This window comes from Trachurus trachurus (genome assembly GCF_905171665.1).
Source record: "Trachurus trachurus genome assembly, chromosome: 17".
Taxonomy (NCBI): Eukaryota; Metazoa; Chordata; class Actinopteri; order Carangiformes; family Carangidae; genus Trachurus; species Trachurus trachurus.
Window position 1 is genome coordinate 6,561,157 of NC_139900.1, and position 25,909 is coordinate 6,587,065.

General features: G+C 43.0%; 4 protein-coding genes across 4 annotated transcripts; 2 read left to right on the forward strand and 2 right to left on the reverse strand.

Annotated features, from left to right (window-relative positions):
* Positions 1-1,931: 1,931 nt before the first annotated feature.
* LOC311000095 (uncharacterized protein) lies at positions 1,932-8,115 on the forward strand (the record flags this gene model as incomplete). Its single annotated transcript, XM_083990730.1, is given in 4 exon segments — positions 1,932-3,591; positions 4,660-4,679; positions 6,374-6,424; positions 6,430-8,115. Coding segments are annotated over 4 exon segments (3,417 nt in total).
* Positions 8,116-12,058: 3,943 nt separating this feature from the next.
* LOC311000096 (tripartite motif-containing protein 16-like) lies at positions 12,059-13,726 on the forward strand (the record flags this gene model as incomplete). The annotated part of the gene is made up of 1 exon (XM_083990731.1): positions 12,059-13,726. One exon carries the CDS (start codon positions 12,059-12,061, stop codon positions 13,724-13,726), a length of 1,668 nt encoding a protein of 555 aa, XP_083846857.1.
* A 4,126-nt stretch (positions 13,727-17,852) lies between these two features.
* Positions 17,853-19,141, reverse strand: LOC311000097 (chemerin-like receptor 1; the record flags this gene model as incomplete). Its single annotated transcript, XM_083990732.1, has 1 exon — positions 17,853-19,141. The coding sequence occupies one exon, from the start codon at positions 19,139-19,141 to the stop codon at positions 18,038-18,040; it is 1,104 nt and encodes a 367-aa protein (XP_083846858.1). The 3' UTR covers positions 17,853-18,037.
* Positions 19,142-22,584: 3,443 nt separating this feature from the next.
* Positions 22,585-24,896, reverse strand: LOC311000098 (chemerin-like receptor 1; the record flags this gene model as incomplete). Its single annotated transcript, XM_083990733.1, has 3 exons — positions 22,585-23,090; positions 23,172-23,271; positions 24,657-24,896. The coding sequence occupies 3 exons, from the start codon at positions 24,894-24,896 to the stop codon at positions 22,585-22,587; spliced, it is 846 nt and encodes a 281-aa protein (XP_083846859.1).
* Between the last annotated feature and the right edge of the window lie 1,013 nt (positions 24,897-25,909).

Sequence of the window (25,909 nt, forward strand, 5' to 3'; positions counted from 1 at the left end):
ACGATTAATAATTTTTTAGATATTCAGGTGAGTCACAGTGATTGTGTGGATGATGTGAATCTGTTCATCAAATCACTGAACAAGAGTCATTTTACAAACTTGTCTGATTGAGCTGAAATCTGATAACTGATGCTCAACACAAGAGGGCGCCGTCCTCCTGCTGAAAGTACAGAACCACTGACTGTCTGGCTCTGGCTTTTGGCTCCAAGTGAGTTTAGTGAACAAATAATCACCGAGTCCATCCAGAGAGTGAGTGTTTTTTGATGCAAAATTCCAGACATTCACACCACTTTATACAAGCTGTCGACTCTAATGTTGCTTTTGCCAATGCCACTCGTTAATTTATGATTCATGCCACTGTAAATTAATTATTTTTATTGAGCCGGACTGTCTCTGTCTTTTCATTTCATCTCCTGTCCTCCTGCTGTCATGTCCTGTGTTACAACTTCTATAATGTTCATAATTAACATGAGTGTTGTGTCAATTCATGGTTACAAGTTGCACTGAGCACTCCAGCCTAGATTCACCCAGGACACACACAGAGCACTTCCAACCTGCAGGGGGCAACCATGCAACAGAGTTGGTGGAGCCAGCTCCTCAGGAAGTGTTCTTGGGACCGTATTCACCTGCGCACCCACAGGAAATGCATGGCATTCAAATGTTTGGTAAGAGCTCAGTTGTCTCTCTCCCCTGTTCCTGAAGAGATACTACGACCACAGCTCCTGATCATCCAAAGACGCAACTGTCTGGTAGGACAGAATGTGATATGTGTTGATGTCATGCTTCTGTATGACTTTTGCTTGGTTGTAACGTGCAATTTAAGTTAGACTTTATGTGAACATACTAGGTATTGGTAAAAGTAACGTTACTCTAAGCATGTATATTTTTTAATTATTATATACGTTTAAAGCAGAAGTAAGCAGAATATTTGTGTTAATATAAGTCTTAAATAGTTATATCTTCCGACAGCAATCACTTATATAGAGTGTTTGGTCTGAAACACGGGTCTATCAGTCACTCTGCTCTGCTGTAAGCCGAGGAGAAAACTTTCCTTGTATCCTACAAACTTTATCCAATGAGAAGAGAGAACGACATAAAGGGGCGGTCCTCTCTGTGTGTGCAGCCAAGGGATGCGCGTGAATGTGGTGACGTAGGGACGTAGGGACGAGGGCGGGGACTGCTAACTCCATCGGCTGACAAAAAGTTAGCCAAAACGACCGGATCGCTTACTTCTGCTTTAATTGTGGGATTGCAACTTTAATTATTAACTATCAGTCACAAAAAACACACAGGACTTGACAATGAGAGACATTATACTGACTCAGCTGCTTTTTGTGCCTGTTAAACGTACAGAGCAGTGTGTAATACCAGAGTTTGACCAGCAGGAGGCGACATGGTTCAGGAAATTTAAATCACTTTGTTGTTGAGCAATGTTGAATGAATTGTTGTCATAACTTTTCAATGACTCAACCCTTGAATGTTTCTACAGTACAATCTTGAATCTTGCTGACAGACCTGTTGCTTTAGTTCACAAATACACATAGTTAACAATATTCACAACTGTCCCTGATAAGCAGTGATAAACTGGTTGAAAGACGTTTTACTGGTTCTTGTTAACCACAAAACCCACATCTTGACTCCTGATCACAAAACTGTGATCAACACTTTTCTTTACACCTTCATTGTTCAGTAAATTGACTTTAGCCTGAACTTGTTGTGCCGATCCCAAAGTTTCCACCCTGATCATGTGTTTCCCTTTTCCCTCCTCTTCAGATCTACAGTTTGAAGATGGGTGGAACCAACATGTGGTGAAGAGGAGGAGCTGACAGGCCCCGTTCACTGCAGAGACACATGTTGTTTAGATCAGAGCTCCAACTAGTTCCTGTCCAGAGGAGGTGAAACTCGAACAGTCGTCGTCTGTGAGAGGTGAAATGGCACAGAAAGGAGTTCATCTGGACCAGGAGACCTTCTCTTGTTCCATCTGTTTGGATCTACTGAAGCATCCAGTGACTATTCCCTGTGGACACAGCTACTGCTTCAGCTGTATTAAAACCCACTGGGATGGAGAGGATGGGAAGAAAATCTACAGCTGCCCTCAGTGTAGGAAGACCTTCACACCGAGGCCTGTCCTGGTGAAAAACACCATGTTAGCAGCTTTAGTGGAGGAGCTGAAGAAGACTGGACTCCAAGCTGCTCCTGCTGATCACTGCTATGCTGGACCTGAAGATGTGGCCTGTGATGTCTGCACTGGGAGAAAACTCAAAGCCGTCAAGTCCTGTTTGACGTGTCCGGCCTCTTACTGTGAGAAACACCTGCAGCTTCATTATGATGTGGCTCCATTAAAGAAACACAAGCTGGTGGAGCCCTCCAAGAAGCTCCAGGAGAACATCTGCTCTCGTCATGATGAGGTGATGAAGATGTTCTGCCGCACTGATCAGCAGTGTATCTGTTATCTCTGCTCTGTGGATGAACATAAAGGCCACGACACAGTCTCAGCTGCAGCAGAAAGGACTGAGAGGCAGAGAGAGCTGGAGCTGAGTCGACAAAAAATCCAGCAGAGAATCCAGGACACAGAGAAAGATGTGAAGGTGCTTCAACAGGAGGTGGAGGCCATCAATGACTCTGCTGATAAAGCAGTGGAGGACAGTGAGAAGATCTTCACTCAGCTGATCCGTCTCATGGAGAAAAGAAGCTCTGAGCTGAAGCAGCAGATCAGATCCCAGCAGGAAACTCAAGTGAGTGGAGTCAAAGAGCTTGAGAAGAAGCTGGAGCAGGAGATCACTGAGCTGAAGAGGAAAGACGCTGAGCTGAAGCTGCTCTCACACACAGAGGATCACACCCAGTTTCTACACAACTACCCCTCACTGTCAGCACTCAGTCCATCTACACACTCATCCAGCATCAATATCCGTCCTCTCAGACACTTTGAGGATGTGACAGCAGCTGTGTCAAAGCTCAGAGATCAACTACAGGACCTTCTGGGAGACACATGGACAAACATCTCACTGACAGAGACTGAAGTGGATGTTTTACTGCCACCACCACCAGAGCCCAGGACCAGAGCTGACTTCTTAAGATATTCACAGGAAATCACACTGGATCCAAACACAGCACACACACGTCTGTTATTATCTGAGGGAAACAGGAAAGTTACAGTGATGAGGGAAGATCAGTCTTATTCTCGTCACCCAGACAGATTCACTTCATGGCCTCAGGTCCTGAGTAGAGAGAGTCTGACTGGACGTTGTTACTTTGAGGTGGAGTGGAGAGGAGGAGCAGTTCGTGTAGCAGTCGCATACAAGAATATCAGCAGAGCAGGGAGTGGGAATGAATGTGGATTTGGACCCAATGACAAATCTTGGGCGTTACGTTGTGACCACAACAGTTATGAATTTTGGTTCAACAAGATCCAGACTCCAGTCTCAGGTCCTCAGTCCTCCAGAGTAGGAGTGTACCTGGATCACAGAGCAGGTATTCTGTCCTTCTACAGCGTCTCTGAAACCATGACTCTCCTCCACAGAGTCCAGACCACATTCACTCAGCCTCTACATGCTGGAGTTGGGCTTGGTTCTGGAGCCACAGCTGAGTTCTGTAAACTTAAATAGACAAAGATCATTGATGGTGCAGTTGGTTAAAATATCAAGAGTAGCGTTAGTTCTGGCAGGCCACGACGTCAACAGCGTAGCTGTCATCACCGGTGCAGATCAGCTGACGGCTCAGCTGACTCCGCGTGTCCGCTCCCTATTGGAAAATTGCATTCAGAGCGGGGTATTTAAACTGCTCTTGCCCGACCCTCTTTCCTGCTTCCTCTGCTGGCACTTTCGCTACCCAGCTTCTCCTGTCATTGTATTCATGTTGGTTGCTCTGCTCTGTCCGGGTTTTCTTTGCTGCTGCACTCCCTGCTTATACCATTCATGATGGCTCATGAAGGGCAGGAAGGTGTGCTCCTAACAGCAAATTACACAATGGTAGGACACACAGAAATATTATCCCTGTAACTAGAGATTGAAAGATGAATGTGACGCCACAAAACCGACTGCAACATGAGTTTGTTTTTTCTCTGTTTTGGTTTTGTGTTGATCTCATTTGCCCCCGGTGTCCTTTCACCTCTCAGTGCAGTGATGTTAAACCCCAGCGTGCTGCACATCATAAAAAACCCCAAAGATTTTTAAGGAGGAATCCTCCGAGACAAAACGTAAAGCCATGGAAATGTTCTGAATGTCAAACTCTGCGCAGGGGTTCAAGGCAATCAAGAGCGGATGTAAACGCTCGTGTACAGTAACTCCCAATGTTTCAGATGAAGGTGACTCATTCTCTCTTGATCTTGACTGATACAGTATACTTATATATATATTGAAGATTTGTCTTGACTCATAGATGGATATTTTATCGATTGCAAAATACTGTAATTCATGTAAGTACCTTAAGATGCTAAAGACATAGCATACTGCCTTAGATCTGTGGTTGTGTGTGTGTGGTGTATAACTGTGAGGTTTATGTGTCACACACTGCTGAGTGAGTGTTTTACCACTTCATACTGTTAGGATTTTTTATACTTTCTCCCAAGAAATGACACTGTACAACCTGCGCTAACCTGACATGGAAATTTACAACAATACTTTGGCAGCACAAATGATTTTCTCCCCCTCACTACCACAGTGTTTCTGGATTATAAAGGGGTACTGAGTAATATGTTTAGCTGCCATTTGAACTGTAGTCGTCTGTAAATGACAACAATGTTGTTAATATGCATCTTGCCCTGATGCAGGACTGTACTGTGGTTAAAACACTGAATACATTGAGAATATCTTTCTGAATTTAATGAATTCAGAAGGAGAAAGTTTTCAAATTTAAATCAGTCTAAAAAAGGATAAAATGCTCAAGAAATGAGACTTAGACTGATAGTGTATGTGGAAAATTGATGTAAAGTTCTACATATACAGTAATATCTCCTACTTCCAGTTTATTTCCAACTTTGTGTTGTTTTTTTGTTTTTTCTTCTTTCATTTTCAAATCTTAGTGGTTTTAATTTTGCACAAGCTGCTCTGACCTGTATAAAAATGTCTGGCTAAAATCCTTAATTTTACTTTTTTTGACACAATCAAACTGCATCAGGGCCAGAAAGCATGAGATTAATCATCCGGTGCTGATCTGATATGCCTGGTTTAACACTGGAAGAGTGAAAATGCTTTATCATTTGCTTTAGTGCGTCTTTGTAGACAAAACCTTTGTATTAATAATCACTGAATACATCCAGAGAAAATGATTTTCTTCTTTTTTTTTTTCCTGCTAAAGAGTTTTACGAAATGTTTATTTGCCCCCCTTTTTTTAGGATATGTTTAAAGTCAGCTGTCTGTTGAACCTGAAGCCGGTTTGATTGAAGTGTTTTATTTCCCAGTTCGGTGGTATTTTCAGAGCAATAGGTCAACGCTGAAGGAGAGTGTAGCTGTTCAAAGATCACTGTTTGCAGTTCAAGAGATTTTTTTTCTTCTAAACGATCCTCTCTCTGCTGTGATGTTCATATTAAACATCTCAGTGGTGACACAGTCCAGTACAGTTTATCCAGAGTGTGAGTGTTTTATTATGCAAAAGTCCAGACGTTCACACCACTTTATGCAAGCTGTCGACTCTAATGTTGCTTTTGCCAATGCTACTCGTTAATTTATGATTCATGCCACTGTAAATAAATTATTTTTATTGAGCTGGACTGTCTCTGTCTTTTCATTTCATCTCTTGTCCTACTGCTGTCACGTCCTGTGTTACAGCTTCTTTAATGTTGCGTTATTAACATGAGAGACATTATACTACTGACTCTGGCTGCTTCTTGTGCCTGTTAAATGAACAGAGCAGTGTGTGTAATACCAGAGTTTGACCAGCAGGAGGCGACATGGTTCAGGACATTTAAATCACTTTGTTGTTGAGCAATGTTGAATGAATTGTTATCACTTATGTCTCAACCCTTGAATGTTTGTACAGTACAATCCTGAATCTTGCTGACAGACCTGTTGCTTTAGTTCACAAATACACATACAGTTAATAATATTCACAACTGTACCTGATAAGTTGTGATAAACTGGTTGAAAGACGTTTTACTGGTTCTTGTTAACCACAAAACCCACGTCCTGACTCCTGATCACAAAACTGTGACGAACACTTTTCTTTACACCTTTATTGTTCAGTATGATATATCTGGTAATTGACCTTCGATCCATGAATTGGACTTTAGCCTGAACTTGTTGTGCCGGTCCCAAAGTTTCCACCCTGTTCAGGTGTTTCCTTGTTCCCTCCCCTCTAGATATACAGTTTGAAGATGGGTGGAACCAACATGTGGTGAAGAGGAGGAGCTGACAGGCCCTGTTCACTGCAGAGACACATGTTGTTTAGATCAGAGCTCAAACTAGTTTCACTTCTGAGCAACAGAAACTCAGACAGTCGTCGTCTGTGAGAGGTGAAATGGCGCAGAAAGGAGTTCATCTGGACCAGGAGACCTTCTCTTGTTCCATCTGTCTGGATCTACTGAAGGATCCGGTGACTATTCCCTGTGGACACAGCTACTGCTTCAACTGTATTAAAACCCACTGGGATGGAGAGGATGGGAAGAAAATCTACAGCTGTCCTCAGTGTAGGCAGACCTTCACACCAAGGCCTGTCCTGGTGAAAAACACCATGTTAGCAGCTTTAGTGGAGGAGCTGAAGAAGACTGGACTCCAAGCTGCTCCTGCTGATCACTGCTATGCTGGACCTGAAGATGTGGCCTGTGATGTCTGCACTGGGAGAAAACTCAAAGCTGTCAAGTCCTGTCTGCAATGTCTGGTCTCTTATTGTGAGAAACACCTGCAACCTCATTATGATGTAGCTCAGTTGAAGAAACACAAGCTGGTGGAGCCCTCCAAGAAGCTCCAGGAGAACATCTGCTCTCGTCATGATGAGGTGATGAAGATGTTCTGCCGCACTGATCAGCAGTGTATCTGTTATCTCTGCTCTGTGGATGAACATAAAGGCCACGACACAGTCTCAGCTGCAGCAGAAAGGACTGAGAGGCAGAGAGAGCTGGAGCTGAGTCGACAAAAAATCCAGCAGAGAATCCGGGACACAGAGAGAGATGTGAAGGTGCTTCAACGGGAGGTGGAGGCCATCAATGGCTCTGCTGATAAAGCAGTGGAGGACAGTGAGAAGATCTTCACTCAGCTGATCCGTCTCATGGAGAAAAGAAGCTCTGAGCTGAAGCAGCAGATCAGATCCCAGCAGGAAACTCAAGTGAGTGGAGTCAAAGAGCTTCAGAAGAAGCTGGAGCAGGAGATCACTGAGCTGAAGAGGAAAGACGCTGAGCTGAAGCTGCTGTCACACACAGAGGATCACACCCAGTTTCTACACAACTACCCCTCACTGTCAGCACTCAGTCCATCTACACACTCATCCAGCATCAATATCCGTCCTCTCAGACACTTTGAGGATGTGACAGCAGCTGTGTCAGAGCTCAGAGACAAACTACAGGACCTTCTGAGAGACACATGGACAAACATCTCACTGACAGCAACTGAAGTGGATGTTTTACTGTCACCACCAGAGCCCAGGACCAGAGCTGACTTCTTAAGATATTCACAGGACATCACACTGGATCCAAACACAGCAAACAGACAACTGTTATTATCTGAGGGAAACAGAAAAGTAACACTAGGTCAAGCTCAGTCTTATCCTGATCACCCAGACAGATTCACTGCACCTTTTCCGGTCCTGAGTAGAGAGAGTCTGACTGGACGTTGTTACTGGGAGGTGGAGTGGAGAGGAAGAGGAGTTCATGTAGCAGTCGCATACAAGAATATCAGCAGAGCACGGGATGAAAGTTGGTTTGGAGGTAATGACAAATCTTGGGCGTTAGATTGTTCCAACAACAGTTTCGCATTTTGGTTCAACAACACCCAGACTCCAGTCTCAGGTCCTCAGTCCTCCAGAGTAGGAGTGTACCTGGATCACAGAGCAGGTATTCTGTCCTTCTACAGCGTCTCTGAAACCATGACTCTCCTCCACAGAGTCCAGACCACATTCACTCAGCCTCTACACACTGGATTTTGGCTTTATTACGGAGGCACAGTAGAGTTGTGTAAACTCAAATAGACAAAGATCATTGAAGGTGCAGTTGGTTAAAATCTGTATTTTAGTTCACCACTTTCTTTAGTCTCCATGTTTGTTGCTAAAAGCTCATTGCTGTTGTGTCTCTGCACTGCACAGAGATCACCTGTCAATCAAACATTGTGGGCGGGACTTTGACCTCTTGTCATTTCTTGTTGTGTTGATGTTTGAGTTTGTTGAAGTGGGGCTGGAGATCACTGCTCATGATGACGTTTCTTTACCTAAACTCACATTTCTCCACATGAAAATAGAAACTTCTCTGAGCTCTAAATGTTTGTTGGAAATATGTGTTGATGTGTTTAAGTGTTGTTGCTTGGGCCTTAACAGAGAAATGACGAGACCTTCCTTTATCACTGAGGTTTGTTCTCACTGTGGAAACTAATAAATCTAGAGTTACATTTACATTGATATGTTGTTAAAGGGATATGAGGTTTAATCAAAGTGTAAATATCATGATAATAATCAATGAGGACATGATTGATTTACATGTATTCATGAAATCACTGAACAAGAGTCATTGAACAGACTTGACTGATCAGTGTGTGAACAAACTGAAGCGTCACATCATCAATAAAATCGTTTAAACTAAAGAATCAATCAAATATTTTCCCGTCTTTGTCTCAAGATCAGAATAAAAGCTGATGTAGAAATGTGCACTGATGTGAGAGGTTTTCCTCCTAAAAGAGCAGAAATACAGATTCAACCACCGTCAACTGTGTGTTACTGAAGAACAAACGGTGACAGATCAGATATTAGTAACTCAGACTCTTTGATACCTGCTAACACGTCCTAAATAGAGAGTCTGACTGATGTTACTGGGAGCTGTAGAGGAGCTGCATTCAATACTAAAAGGACTTAATAAATTCCCCTTTTTTCTACAAGGGCAAGTGGTGGCGTCATGTGTTCAGACTGAATCAGGTCTTGGCTCCCTCTCAGAGAAACATGAAGAGTGTGAACAGATGTGCAGACTCAGTGATTTGGTGTGAACCAGGTTCAGATGTGGAGACATGAACTGTTTTCATCCCGACCTGCTTTTCTCAAACTGCTCCTGTTGTTGGAACAAAACAAAGCCTGACGACACCTCCCTCAGTTTCCTGTTTTCAGATGAAAGACCAGTTCTGGGTTTAGTTTGATTTCAAATTGAGTCATTTTGTTTAAAGTAACAATACCATTTTTCTCCACTAAGTAAAACAGTCAGTTATTTTCTAGTGTGCCAAAAATGAGAATGTAAGACATCTGAATTCAGGCATATCTATGAAACCTTCAGAGGACACAGTGGTACAGTGGTTTGCTGTGTCTGGGTTTTGGGTTTGATCCCTGGTCCTGGTCCATGCCAAATTGATTGAACACTTTAAAGGAAAGGGAAAATTCACCCATTGCCATAATCCCTATAAGAGTTTACACCCAAGAGGTGCCCAACCCTCATGGGCTTACAAGACACACTATAAGAAATAAAGAACAATAAACAAAGGAACATCACCACATACACTAATCATGGATACAGTCCTCAGAAAGCGCAATCCACAATCAAACACAAAGCGCACCCATGCGCTGTTGGTAAGCATTCAAAACATATTGAGCTAAATAAAACACTTTGTCACTAAACAGGTATGTTAGTCTACAGTCATCAGACAGAAAACAAATCAGGACATTCTGGGGTCATTTTAAAGAAGAGTTTATGTCTAAATGTATGGTAAAAAGGACAGTAAAACAAAAAATGCATTTCATTTTCCACCTCTTTCAGGTCACACTGGTGACACTTTATATTCTCCTCTATGATTGAACGGAAACATCCTGTTTCAACTGCCAGACGCAAGATACCACATCTCAACTGGGCACAGTCAGAGCTCTGTGCTCTGTGACATAAGACTCCGGTTGGTAAACAGACTTTATCAAGCTATACACTCTTTGGGTTTGTGCAGAATTTCTTCTGCCCAATTTAGTTTCTAATTTTCAAATAATATTATCTTAATTTGTCTAACATTACAGGATAGTTTATTTCTATTGAAGACCTGCTTCATCAAATATTTTAATAAGTTCCCTCGTCCAATGACAGTTTTTTGAAAGGTTCCACAAAAGATTTGTTTGACAAGTCTGCTGTCAGGCATGTTAATGAGTCTGTTCCATAGTCGCACCATGTCACCCTTAGTCCGCACTTCGCATGGTTCCCATCCCATATCGCCACAAACTGTACTGCGAGTTTGGGGGCCATCTTGTGTACACCAAGAAAGCAACACATAGCTCTGTTTTGAACTGTATTGCATTTTGTTGGATTACAATAGCCCCAAACCCCTGCACTATAGTCTAAGCTTGGACAAATACAAGAATTATACAACTGTGTATAAGTTTTATACCCAAGATCCCTACACAGCTTGACCTTGTTAAGGACAGCTCCCAGTGCTCTGCCTGCCTGAGTCTTCTGAACTTTTATTCCTTTTTCAAAGGTAAGAGGGCATCTAGAGTGAGTCCTAGGTATTTAGAGTACTCATTATATAAGAGTACATTAATTACCTTTATTTGACGGTGCATGTTGTTTTGAGAAAACAATCCTCTCTGCTGTGATGTTCATATAAAATATCTCAGTGGTGACACAGTCCAGTCCAGTTTATCCAGAGTGTTTTATTATGCAAAAGTCCAGACGTTCACACCACTTTATGCAAGCTGTCGACTGCTATTCGTTATGTAATTTATGATTCATAAATTATTTTTATTGAGCCGGACTGGCTCTGTCTTTTCATTTCATCTCCAGTCCTCCTGCTGTCACGTCCTGTGTTACAGCTTCTATAATGTTCATAATTTACATGAGTGCTGTGTCAATTCATGGTTACAAGTTGCACTGAGCACTCCAGCCTAGATTTACCCAGGACACACACAGAGCACTTCCAACCTGCAGGGGGCAACCATGCAACAGAGTTGGTGGAGCCAACTCCTCAGGAAGTGTTCTTGGGACCATATTCACCTGCGCACCCACAGGAAGTGCATGGCATTGAAATGTTTGGTAAGAGCTCAGTTGTCTCTCTCCCCTGTTCCTGAAGAGATACTACGACCACAGCTCCTGACCATCCAAAGACGCAACTGGTAGGACAGAATGTGATTTATATGTGTTGATGTCATGCTTCTGTATGACTTTTGCTTGGTTGTAACGTGCAAAGACTTTATGTGAACATAGGTATAGGTATTGGTAAAAGTAACGTTACTCTAAGCATGTATATTTTTTTAATTATTATATACGTTTAATTGTGGGATTGTTACTTTAATTACAGTGGTCAGTCATAAAAAACACACAGGACTTGACATTGAGAGACATTATACTGACTCAGCTGCTTTTTGTGCCTGTTAAATGAACAGAGCAGTGTGAGATACCAGAGTTTGACCAGCAGGAGGCGACATGGTTCAGGAAATGTAAATCACTTTGTTGTTGAGCAATGTTGAATGAATTGTTGTCATAACTTTTCGATGACTCAACCCTTGAATGTTTCTACAGTACAATCCTGAATCTTGCTGACAGACCTGTTGCTTTAGTTCACAAATACACATACAGTTAATAATATTCACAACTGTCTCTGATAAGCAGTGATAAACTGGTTGAAAGACGTTTTACTGGTTCTTGTTAACCACAAAACCCACATCTTGACTCCTGATCACAAAACTGTGATCAACACTTTTCTTTACGCCTTCATTGTTCAGTAAATTGACTTTAGCCTGAACTTGTTGTGCCGATCCCAAAGTTTCTACCCTGATCGTGTGTTTCCCTTTTCCCTCCTCTTCAGATCTACAGTTTGAAGATGGGTGGAACCAACATGTGGTGAAGAGGAGGAGCTGACAGGCCCCGTTCACTGCAGAGACACATGTTGTTTAGATCAGAGCTCCAACTAATTCCTGTCCAGAGGAGGTGAAACTCGAACAGTCGTCGTCTGTGAGAGGTGAAATGGCACAGAAAGGAGTTCATCTGGACCAGCAGACCTTCTCTTGTTCCATCTGTTTGGATCTACTGAAGCATCCAGTGACTATTCCCTGTGGACACAGCTACTGCTTCAGCTGTATTAAAACCCACTGGGATGGAGAGGATGGGAAGAAAATCTACAGCTGTCCTCAGTGTAGGAAGAACTTTATACCGAGACCTGACCTGATGAAAAGCACCATGTTAGCAGCTTTAGTGGAGGAGCTGAAGAAGACTGGACTCCAAGCTGCTCCTGCTGATAACTGCTATGCTGGACCTGAAGATGTGGTGGCCTGTGATGTCTGCACTGGGACAAAACTCAAAGCTGTCAAGTCCTGTTTGACGTGTCCAGCCTCCTACTGTGAGAAACACCTGCAGCCTCACTATGAAGCAGCTCCATTAAAGAAACACAAGCTGGTGGAGCCCTCCAAGAAGCTCCAGGAGAACATCTGCTCTCGTCATGATGAGGTGATGAAGATGTTCTGCCGCACTGATCAGCAGTGTATCTGTTATCTCTGCCCTGTTGATGAACATAAAGGCCACGACACAGTCTCAGCTGCAGCAGAAAGGACTGAGAGGCAGAGAGAGCTGGAGCTGAGTCGACAAAAAATCCAGCAGAGAATCCAGGACACAGAGAAAGATGTGAAGATGCTTCAACAGGAGGTGGAGGCTATCAATGGCTCTGCTGATAAAGCAGTGGAGGACAGTGAGAAGATCTTCACTCAGCTGATCCGTCTCATGGAGAAAAGAAGCTCTGAGCTGAAGCAGCAGATCAGATCCCAGCAGGAAACTCAAGTGAGTGGAGTCAAAGAGCTTGAGAAGAAGCTGGAGCAGGAGATCACTGAGCTGAAGAGGAAAGACGCTGAGCTGAAGCTGCTGTCACACACAGAGGATCACACCCAGTTTCTACACAACTACCCCTCACTGTCAGCACTCAGTCCATCTACACACTCATCCAGCATCAATATCCGTCCTCTCAGACACTTTGAGGATGTGACAGCAGCTGTGTCAGAGCTCAGAGATCTACTACAGGACCTTCTGAGAGACACATGGACAAACATCTCACTGACAAAGACTCAAGTGGATGTTTTTCTGCCACCACCAGAGCCCAGGACCAGAGCTGACTTCTTAAGATATTCACAGGAAATCACACTGGATCCAAACACAGCAAACCCATGTCTGTTATTATCTGAGGGAAACAGGAAAGTAACGTGTACATTAAGACCACAGTGTTATTCTAGTCATTCAGACAGATTTACTTCAAGTTGTCAGGTCCTGAGTAGAGAGAGTCTGACTGGACGTTGTTACTTTGAGGTGGAGTGGAGAGGAGGAGGAGTTCGTGTAGCAGTCGCATACAAGAATATCAGCAGAGCAGGGAATGAATGTAGATTTGGATTCAATGACAAATCTTGGGCGTTAGAGTGTTACAACAACAGATTCACATTTTGGTTCAACAACACCCATATTCCAGTTTCAGGTCCTCAGTCCTCCAGAGTAGGAGTGTGCCTGGATCACAAAGCAGGTATTCTGTCCTTCTACAGCGTCTCTAAAACCATGACTCTCCTCCACAGAGTCCAGACCACATTCACTCAGCCTCTATATGTTGGAGTTTGGGGTGGTTCTGGATCCACAGCAGAGTTGTGTAAACTCAAATAGACAAAGATCACTGAAGGTGCAGTTGGTTAAAATCTGTATTATAGTTCATCACTTTCTTTAAAGGGATAGTTCACCCTAGAATGATATTTCGCTCATTATCTACTCACCCTCATGTTGACTAAGGGCTGGAAGAATTTCCAGAGTCCACCGTCCCTTCTCTGAGTTACAGGGGGTCTTGGCGTCGCAGTGCATTTCAATGCAACGGTTGCAAAGGGACACCAGAGCTCTTCGTAAAAAAACACACACAAAAAAACATCCAAATACCTCCATGATGCTCGTATGTAATGTCCGTCTTGTGCTGAAGCCCCAAATTGCGTAATTGTCCCGAAAAAAATTAAATAAGTCTATATTTTAAGCTTGTTTGTAGCGGAAGCTTCTCGAAGCTTCTCTTCCTGGTCCGTCCAAATCTCGCGTGATTTGCGCCGGCGTCAGTGCGGTTACTGCGAATCACGCGAGATTTGGACGGACCAGGAAGAGAAGCTTCGAGAAGCTTCCGCTACAAACAAGCTTAAAATATAGACTTATTTAATTTTTTTCGGGACAATTACGCAATTTGGGGCTTCAGCACAAGACGGACATTACATACGAGCATCATGGAGGTATTTGGATGTTTTTTTGTGTGTGTTTTTTTACGAAGAGCTCTGGTGTCCCTTTGCAACCGTTGCATTGAAATGCACTGCGACGCCAAGACCCCCTGTAACTCAGAGAAGGGACGGTGGACTCTGGAAATTCTTCCAGCCCTTAGTCAACATGAGGGTGAGTAGATAATGAGCGAAATATCATTCTAGGGTGAACTATCCCTTTAAAGCAGTACTAAAGAACTTTCAGTTTTGGTTGAGTTTGGCGGCGCCTGTGGACCAAAGCGGTAGTGTTTTGCCTGAAGGAAGACTCCATTTCCCATGAACACTAGCGTGAAGCCCTGTAAATATCCTGCATTAAAATTAACAGAAGACATCAAAACTAAGTTTCTGTTTCCAGTGGATCATTTCAAAGTGAAAACACAAACATAATCCATTGCTAAAGTGCCGTTTTGCCTGTTCCCTCCTTGTTGTGACTCGCAAAAGTGAAAGTGAAAGTAAAGTGAGAGCCGGGTTCCTACCATGCTCCTCAAAGCTGCTTAGTGCCAGAGAAAGAGATACAGACCCCCTCAGACCACGACAGAGGTGTCATTCAACTTGTTGTAAGTCGATGTATCATCACAAAAGTTATGAAAATATTATATGAAGGTTGAAAAGTTACTTAGTGCTGGTTTAAGCTATGGTCTACGATTTGGAGGATTGGTAATCATTATTAACATCGTCTATACGGCGATTATGGTCCTGTGGTACGATCTACACAATATAAATAGCAAAAAGAACCAAAAAAATCCATTCAGTCTATCAGCCGTGGGCCTGAATAGAAATTGACCAATGCTATCCAACCGTCACTGGCTCGTACCCTCCATCCAATCCCCTCGTCTCCCCTTCTCCTCCTCGACCCGCCTCAACCCGCCTCGTCCCCACCCCTTCCGCTTAGAAACTAATACTACTAAGTAGTTCGTAACCACTCTGAGCTGCTCAGCCACAGACACATGAACCCAGGAATTCAGTGCCTGCTGGTCCCCCCACCCCACCCGGTGCCGCGGCTGCAGCCTGACCGGGGTAGCTCTGCCCACAGCCACACCGCGGCCCTGCGGAGCTACCCCGGTCTTCCTACTTCTCTCCCCGTCGCGAGGAGGCTCCGAGGGGCGGACCATACGAGCTTGGAGGGGAGGGGTGTGTGTGTGTGTGTGTGTGTGGGGGGTGGGGGGTTGCTTTTTTCAAGTTTTTCTCATCCTCTTTCAAATCGTAGACCATAGCTTTAAGTCTCCATGTTTGTTGCTAAAAGCTCAATGCTGTTGTGGCTATGCACTGCACAGAGATCACCTGTCAATTAAACATTGTGGGCGGGACTTTGACCTCTTGTCATTTCTTGTTGTGTTGATGTTTGAGTTTGTTGAGGTGGAGCTGGAGCCGTGGAGGAGATCACTGCTCATGATGATGTTTCTTTACCTAAACTCACATTTCTCCATGAAAATAGAAACTTATCTGTGTGTTGTATCACTGTGTGATACAACACACACACACACACACACACACACACACACACACACACACACACACACACACACACTTGTGTGTTGTCTTCCTGTATCACTGAGGATTGTTCTCACTGTGGAAACTAAGAAATGTAGAGTTACATGTACATTGATGTGTTGTCAGAGGGATATGAGGTTTAATCAAAGTGTAAAGATGATTAATTATTTTTAGATATTCAGGTGAATCACAGTGATTGTGTGGATGATGTGAATCTGTTCATCACTGAACAAAATCGTTTTACAGACTTTTCTGATTGAACTAAAATCTGATAACTGATGCTCAACACAAGAGGGCGCCGTCCTCCTGAAAGTACAGAACCACTGACTGTCTGGCTCTGGCTTTTGGCTCCAAGTGAGTTTAGTGAACAAATAATCAATGAGTCCATCCAGAGAGTGAGTGTTTTTTGATGCAAAAGTCCAGACGTTCACACCACTTTATACAAGCTGTCGACTCTCATGTTGCTTTTGCCAATGCTACTTGTTAATTTATGATTCATGCCACTGTAAATGAATTATTACTGTCTCTGTCTTTTCATTTCATCTCCTGTCCTCCTGCTGTCATGTCCTGTGTTACAGTTTCTTTAATGTTCATTATTAACATCAGCGACATTATACTGACTCTGGCTGCTTCTTGTGCCTGTTAAATGAACAGAGCAGTGTGTGTAATACCAGCGTTTGACCAGCAGGAGGCAACATGGTTCAGGAAATTAAAATCACTTTGTTTTTGAGCAATGTTTAATGAATTGTTGTCGTAACTTTTCTATGAATGTTTCTACAGTACAATCCTGAATCTTGCTGACAGACCTGTTACTTTAGTTCTCTAATACACACGTAAAGGATAAGTTATTATATACTGGCTAAACTGGTGTAGTTTGTGATTATTGATGATGGTTTGATCAGATCTGTTTTGAGTCTATTCAGCAAACACGGTGCGTTCTGATAGTAAATAGTAAATGATCGGTCCCAGACCGGACACAGAGTCAACAACATTTTGTTGTCGTGTGTGTGTGTGTGTGTGTCTGTATGTTTGTGTATTTTTTGCGTACATTCAAATATGATTTGATTTGATAATGTGAAAGTGCTGTTCTTTATCTTTTGTATCTTTTCTGTTTTTCTGGAAACTCAATGACAACTTTTGATGCCAGGGCACTGCTTTTCATATAAATCAGTTCATCAGAGAGTAGCTCAACTGTGTCTCTTTATCAAAACATCGGCCAATTCTTAAATATTGTTGCTGATTTTGGCTTTCAAATTTTGATTCATGGCCGTGTTTAAGTCTAAGGAAGGTGTTTGTCACAGTGGCTAACAACAATACAAGATGTGTTGTCTTTTTTTTGTTTATTATTTCCAATACAGTTCCTTTGGATTAATCACAGATTGATTCAAATTCAAAGGACAACATCAAATAACATTTCCTTTCTCAAACTGTGTTAGTCAGATGCAGTGCTTCAGCAGAAGTCACTCTGGTAACGCCCTGTCAGGTTGGTAATTGTGCCTCTTACTGTTAGTGTCAAGTCACGCAAGAAACAGAGGAACTCATTTTTTGGGGTTTCAGTTACTGCAATTCTTAAAAATGTATGAGTGTAGAGATAGTAACTTTGCTAGTTTTAGTTTAGTTTAGTTAAGTGCATCTTCCCGACTGATGAGATACTTTTAAGGTCATAATCCGATTTCTTCTGAATTTTAGAAACATGTTTGTCGAAGTGCATTTGCCTTTACTGTGCAGGAGAGGAATCAATATTATCCTTATTGTAAGGATGACACTTTTAAAGTATTTTCCCAGATAAATGAAGAGTGTAAAAAGTACATCTGTTTAAAAATAGCACACTTAATTTATGATGAATGTGCTCCACATTTATTTATGCAAACCTTGGAAAAGTAAGATGTATTTTACATTCAGGCCAATAAGCTGTCATAAAAACTAGTACATCCAAACTATTCCACTGCTAGAATTAACAACAAAACGAACAAAAACACACATTTATTACACTGTTAACTGATGGTGCTCATCACAATCGTCAGACATGATGGAAAGATACGGCAAAAAAAAAAATAAAGAAGCCTGTTCATTTCTTTCCTGGGCAATTGTTAGTTAATGGAGATCATCAGAACAGTAGAGCATGACGTGAAAGCTACCTTAACAAAAATGCATTTCTATGAAAATTATTTACAGTTACAGTATTTGATTATTCATTTCATGGCCGATCTAACATCTCAACATCAGAAGCTGACTTGACTTTATTCCGACTGGTGGCCATTGAGTTTGTGTAAGTATGAGATGGAGACTCCTCCTGGAAGGCTGTCTCCAATACATTCAGGATGGATTTGCGAACTTTATCCTTAAAATCTTGGCCCATGAACACATACAGCAGTGGGTTCATGATGCTGTTGATAAAGGCCAGACTGGTGGTTAAAGGGATACCAATAGCGAGGACATGTCCAAATGTGCTCATATGAGTAAAATGAACCAACTCTATTAACAGCATGATGTGAAGGGGAGCCCAGCACAGGAAAAACGTGATGATAACAGCAGCAATGATCTTAAAGGGGCGACTTGAGTGGCTGGACAGGATGCAGTTCCTCCTGAGACGATGGATTATCACAGCATAAGAGGAGACAATGACGGTGAAGGGGACAAGAAATCCAAGGAGGAAGAGGGTGAGGGACATGGTCTGATGACGACGTAACAGCACCGACTCCAACACAGATTGTGTGAGATTATCGGAAGGAACAAAGTTGTTGAAACAAGCAATGACATTTTCATCATAATATGATGGTGCAGTGTCCCTGAAGACGACGTACGGAGCGCTGAGAATCAGAGCCAGGATCCAAACACCAAGACTCACATAGGACGCCTTGCGTACATTTCGGTGGTTCTGGGCCCAGACAGGCCACACAACAGATACACATCTGTCCACACTGATCACCACCAGGATGTAGATGCTGGAAAACATGTTCAGGAAGGTTATAGCACTGTTAAATCTACACATGAAGTTGCCGAACGGCCAGTGGGAACCCAGGGCTGTGTAGGTCACACTCAGGGGCAGGAAGGCTGTGAAGAGGAAATCGGCCACAGCCAGGTTGAGGAACCAAACTGTGTTTACAGTTTTCTTCATCTTGAACCCGGTCACCCAGATAACCACTCCGTTCCCGAGCACACCGAGGACGAAGGCCAGGCAGTAAACAATGGCAGAGAAGATGTTGAGAGACTTTCTCAGCTCAGCAAGGTCATCATTGTAGTCTTCAACATAAACAGAGTAATTCCCATCAGAATAATCTGTTAAATTAATGATCTCCATCCTTGTCTTGAACCAAGGCCTGTGACAGAAAAATTAAAAATATTAATTTTCTGTTTTTTCTAAATCTCAATAACAACTTCTGATGCCACAGAGCACTGCTTTTTAAATACATCAGTTTATGAGACAGTAGTCAAACCATGACTCTTTACAGTGGTTAAAAACAATGAAAAAGTCTTGTCTCATCTTTTCCCAGCACAACTCCTTTGCATTAATCTGATCATGCAAATTGGAAAGGTATACAACAACTTTACCTCCGTCAAAGTCTGTCAGTCAGATGAAGAGTCTTAAGCAGAAGTAACTCCGCTAACCCTCCGTTAGATCAGTTAAGTTCAGTTGTGTTGAGTCACCACCACATTGGGGTGGGCTCTTGTATCAAAGCTAAAAATAGCACCTCACATTAGTTTCAACATTTCAGTGGAAATCTGACTTACTGAAAGAGGAAGGAACATGCAGATAACAGAGTTTGTGAAAGTCAATGTAGCAACACTATGCTACACATCATATAATCCTTCTTTAGATCTATTTTACTTAGATCTAAAAAGCTTTTCTATGTGTCAAGTGGACAGTGGCAAAGATGGTATAGCCCACAAAATAGCTTATCAACCCTCAAATCATATAAAATGCCACAAATACTGTGCATGTTCAGATTCATCGTCATCCTCCTGGCCCCCACCACCACCACAGTATCAAGGCTGCAGCCAAGGACAGAGCTGGCTTTCCTTACCAGTTTGTTCAGCTTCTTTCTCTCTGCTGTTGTGATGCTGCTGCTCCAGCATGCCACACCATATAGGGTGGCGGATGCAACCACAGAGTCACAAAAACCCGAAAGGACCTCAGTCTCCGCAGCAGGTAGAGTGCGCTTTGGCCCTTCCTATATAGTGCCTGCATGTTAACAGCTCAGTCCAGCTTCTTATTTAGGTGAACACCCAGGTACTTGTATGGGGCCACTATGTCAATGTCTGTTCCGTGGATGCTGGTTTTTCCAGCATTGATCTGTGGGTAGTTCCGCTGGCACCAGGTCACGAAGTTCTGGTTCAGCTCTCTGTATTCCTTTTCGTCCTTGCTGTTGATGAGACCGACGATGGCTGAGTCATCCGAGAACTTTTGTATGTGGCAACTTGGTGTATTGTAGGTGAAATCAGCCGTGTAAGTGGTGAAGAGGAGAGGAGCCAAAACTGTCCCCTGTGGCGCCCCCGTGCTGCAGACCACCGTGTCAGACAAACTGTGGCCTGTTAGTGAGGAGGTCCAGGAGCTATGCTGTCAGATGGTGATGCACTCCTGCATGGTCCAGCTTTTCTATGTGTCAAGTGGACAGTGGCAAAGATAGTATAGCCCACAAAATAGCTTATCAACCCTCAAATCACTCCTGCATGGTCCAGCCCAAGCCTGGGTGTTTTCACCTGGTGGTTGGGGGGTGGGGGAGGGGGGTCTCCCGATGATACCACAGAACGGGTCTGCGGCGCCAGGGCTCCCGCTGCCCCCCCTCCCACCCATTTTTTTCTGTGTAAATATGTTAAAAATGTACTGCTAGTCATGTAATCCAATGGGGCTGCCACCCGGTGACGTCACAAGAAGCGAGCTGACTGAAGAACACGTAGCATAACAAACCAGTGTAACTAACGTCTCCATGGCTATAATCAACATAGTACGTCAGATCACGTTTGATCACGCAAGATTTCTGGCGTGTCATAAGACAAATCTTTACATGTGTGGTGTGCTGTATTTGGAACATCGGAGCACACCACAAACAATACGATCAAAACTGTTCAGTCAAAGATTTTTTATCTTTATGTGTGGGGTCTCTCACAGATAAAAAAATCAGTTGAGATTTATAAAATCTTAATGTGTGTACCAGGCCTTACACACATTAAAGGGATAGTTCAACATTTTGGCAAATTGGCCCATTGCCATAATCGCTATTGTCATAGCAGTAGGTTCGTTACCTTTAATTGTCGGTGCAAGCTCTTTTTAGAACGGCGGAGCAGAGCCGTGAGCTGCTCAGAGCTACGCTACGGAGGCCAATGGGATTTCTTGGTTTCCCTCATCAAACTCATCAAATACACAATCCAAAAACTCTAAAATGCTGTCGTGGTCAAGTTGTGACCTGCACATTCATCACGCTATGAGAAAACTGTTATTTAAGTTCCTTAGTTTGTTTTTAGCAAAAGGTAAAAAAAAAAAAATAAAACCAAAAATATTGAGATCTCAGGAAAAAAAGTGCAACTAAAATGTGTCACACTGAGCCTTGTCCTACCACACACTGCGGTCTTAAAGAGCTTCCATGCAGCATGGTGGTGATACAGGTTGCAACGGCAGGTGATATGGATCACAGTTGAACGGAAGAAATCGTCCCTAAAAAAAAAAAGCATAATATGAAGCGTAATTATTTAAAAGCTTAAATGACTGTCTGTTTACTTTTTCAGTAAACAGCATTGTAAACTACAACATTTCCTCTGGGAAATTTTGAAAGGGCCATCTCTGTCAACATGGGAATCAAACCCACGATCTTAAGGTCAAGACAGAGCTCATCAGACAGACACATGATCATCTTACTATAAGCACTGATATGGAGGAGCTGTAACCATATTAGGTTAACTGTGTGTGTGTGTGTGTGTGTGTGTGTGTGTGTGTGTGTGTGTGTGTGTGTGTGTGTGTGTGTGTGTGTGTGTGTGTGTGTGTGTGTGTGTGTGTGTGCATGCCACCATGAAAACATAAGGCAATCGAGCCTTCTCCCCATCTTTGGAACTCTCTCCTCCAGTCCATCAGAAACTCCCCCTCTTCAAAACCCGACTGAAGACATTCCTTTTCACCCAAGCATACAACCTCCCTTACCCCTAAGCATCTCCCGAGACCTGCCCCTCCCTCCCTCACTACCTGTTCATTTTATCTTGTGTGTGATTGTGATTGTTTGTGTTTTCTATCCTGTATTTGTCTTTCCCCTTGTTCTACATTCTGTAAAGCATCTTTGGGTCACTGAAAAGCGCTATATAAAATAAATGAATTATTATTATTATGCAAAAGTCTAGACGCTGACACCACTTAATGCAGTCGACTCTAATGTTTCTTTGGCCAATGCTACTTGTTAATTTATAATTCATGCCACACATGCGGACTGCCTCTGTCTTTTCATTTCATCTCCTGTCCTCCTGCTGTCACATCCTCTGCTACACCTTTTTTAATGTTCGTAAATAAGATGAGAGACATACTGACTCTGGCTGCTTCTTGTGCCTGTTAAATGAACAGAGCAGTGTACGTAATACCAGAGTTTGACCAGCAGGAGGCGACATGGTCCAGGAAATTTTAGTCACTTTGTTGTTGAGCAATGTTGTAGTCTTAACTATTACTCAACCCTGTTGCTTTAGTTTACACATAATACATAATACAGATACACTTAATAATGTTCACAACTCTGCTAAGTTGTGATAAACTGGCTGAAGGACTTTTTACTCGTTCTTGTTAACCATAAATCCCATATCCTGGCTCCTGATCACAAAACTGTGACCAACACTTTTCTTTACAACATGTTCGAAGCATCCTGTATTTGTAAAATGAACCAACTCTATTAACTGCATGATGTGATAAGGAGCCCAGCACAGGAAAAACGTGATGATAACAGCAGCAATGATCTTAAAGGGGCGACTTGAGTGGCTGTACAGGGTGCGGTTCCTCCTGAGACGATGGATTATCACAGCATAAGAGGAGACAATGACGGTGAAGGGGACAAGAAATCCAAGGAGGAAGCGGGTGAGGGACATGGCCTGAAGATGACGTAACAGCACCAACTCAAACACAGATTGTGTGAGATTATTGGAAGGAACAAAGTTGTTGAAACAATGGATGACATTTTCATCACGATATGATGGTGCAGTGTCCCTGAAGACGACGTACGGAACGCTGAGAATCAGAGCCAGGATCCAAACACCAATGGTGTGTCCCAAATTGCACACTTCTGCACATTATACTTAATATTTTGAGTACGTAAGTGCGTTCACACTGAGCAGTGTGCGAAAATGTAGTGCGCTATGCGCACTCAATTGGCCAGAAAATTGAGTGTGGATCGATGGACACTTTCCACACTTAACGGCCGCCATCTTGGTGACGTAGATGACGCTACGTCTAGAGCTACGTCGCTAAACGGAAGATACGTCACTACTTTTCAAATGGTGGCGGCGCCGATCGACGACACGAGCGACTGCAGCACCTCCTCAACGGTGGATATCTCCACTTTATACCGATGTAAGTTATTCATGTGATTTTTTTTGCACTACTGTTGTTGGATAGAAGGTGTCAGTAACGTTTATTTATGTGTATTGGGGACGAAAAACACGAATGCTGAGATGTCCTGGCATACACATTACCCAGATCCCAGAAAAAGTCACATAATAATTTAAATGACTTTCTATGAAAATGAGGATAGTGATGTAAAAGTTATTATTCCCTCTAATATTGAAAATGATATTGCAAATGCAATTAGATTTTTTCTCAAAATTGTGCATTGTCCCTAGAAATTGCAGTGTTTTTTGCTGTCTTTCCTTCATAGAAGCTGAAGTGCCCCTCAACTGCAACAACCACAGAGCGCATCTATGGCATCCACCCCGAAAAGGCGGCGGGTGGATGTCATGGATGCGCCGACTGAGCTCCAGGAGATGGACGGCAAGTTTTTGGAGCGGGAGCAGGCCAGGGCCAGAGAGAAAACGGAGAGAGAGGAGAGGAGGAACAAGGAGAATGCAGAGAAAGAGGAGAGGAGGCACAAGGAGGCCGTAGAGAGAGAGGGGAGAGAAGGTACAGGGAGGCTGTCGAGAGAGATGAGAGGAGGCACAGGGAGGCCATGGAAAGAGAGGAGCGGATGCTGAGGGAAATGAGGGAGAGGGATGAGAGGAGAGACAGAGAGACTGCTGCCAGGGAGGAGCGTCTACTTGACATCCTCAATTTTTGACATTATTCTGTTGCCTTTGTTTTCATTCTTGTATTGTTACAGTGTTGGTGTGATGATCAGTCAAAATATAAACAATAAGCTTTACTTGTAGGGTAGTAGTTATACATTACTGTATTGTTAGTTTTCAAAGGACCTTAATACCTTAACTACTGTAGGCCTATACAATGTTTTCTGACACCTATTATGACATTATGGTTATGTTTAGCATAACCAAAGTCCATATAGACTATTTACAATACATAAAAGAATGTCTGGTATAACTGAAGCACATACGTTTATTATTTGCAAAGAACAAAGTTTATCAGGTAAAAAAAAACATACATACAGGTACATTTTCAGCCAGTAGGATGAGGATGCCACGTCTTCAGAGCTGATACCGGCGTAAATGTCTCGAGAAAACACTCATTTTACCACAAAACAACACAACAACAATAATAACACAATGAAACACAACTTAATAACTTGTTTCGATCTGGTTTCGATTGGCGAAAAGCGCGGCGATAGGGTTCTAACGGCCGGTTGCAATCAGCGTTAAAAAGTAGTAGAAGAAGAAGCTGTCGAGTCATTTCCGGTAAGTGCGTAGTGGCAGTGTCTGATTTGGAAATCCAGGGCTGTGTAGGTCACACTCAGGGGCAGGAAGGCTGTGAAGAGGAAATCGGCCACAGCCAGGTTGAGGAACCAAACTGTGTTTACAGTTTTCTTCATCTTGAACCCGGTCACCCAGATAACCACTCCGTTCCCAAGCACACCGAGGACGAAGGCCAGGCAGTAAACAATGTTGAGAGACTTTCTCAGCCGATTGAGGGCATCAACGTCCATGTCGTCATCATCATGAATAGAGTGATTTCTATCAAAATAATCTGTTGAATCAATTATCTCCATCCTTGTCTTGAACCTTGGCCTGTGACAGAAAAATTAAAAATATTAATTTTCTGTTTTTTCTAAATCTCAATAACAACTTCTGATGCCACAGAGCACTGCTTTTTAAATACATCAGTTTATGAGACAGTAATCAAACCATGACTCTTTACAGTGGCTAAAAAGAACAAAAAACATCTTGTCTCATCTTTTCCCAATACAACTCCTTTGCATTAATCTGATCATGCAAATTGGAAAGGTATACAACAACTTAACCTCCGTCAAAGTCCGTCAGTCAGATGTAAGTTTAACCCATGGACCAACGCACCATAACACCAAGTTAGAACCCCCGGGAGAGATGAAGTCTGCTAACCGCTAGCTTCTCCAGTTGTAGCAACTTTAGCAATGACCGCACCATAACAAACAGCGCAGTATATGGATCCACTATCCACCGATCAAAATGCCACTTACAGCCACAAATAATGCTCAGAACAGCACCAAACGTCATCAACAGTACAATCAGGGCCCCAGCACATAATACAAGGCATCAAACATCTGTTAGCTTAGCCTGGTTTCTATTGAAAAGAGACGAAAACAACTCACCCACTCTCCTCCAGATATACGCTATGCAGCAACTTTCCGTGTCCAGCACAGAATCTAGGCACTGACAACACACACCGTGGCCGACTGGCAGCATAAACATCTGGTTTCAGTGGCCGCCGACAGGCAGTGACCACCACACTGACCATTGATTCCACCAGGTCCAGCATTAAGACTCCATTTCCAGCACATAGCCACCACCGCAGCTGTCCCTCTTTCACTTTACTCCTCCATTTCCTTCAGCTTGTTTTCAGTAAACTTGGTCTCAAACTGATAGTAGCGCCCATCAAAATGAAACCAGTCGTTGTTGTTCTCAAACTCCATAAACTCAGCCGTGTCCGTGATGTCCCCTTCACTATATTAGACAGTCTCTT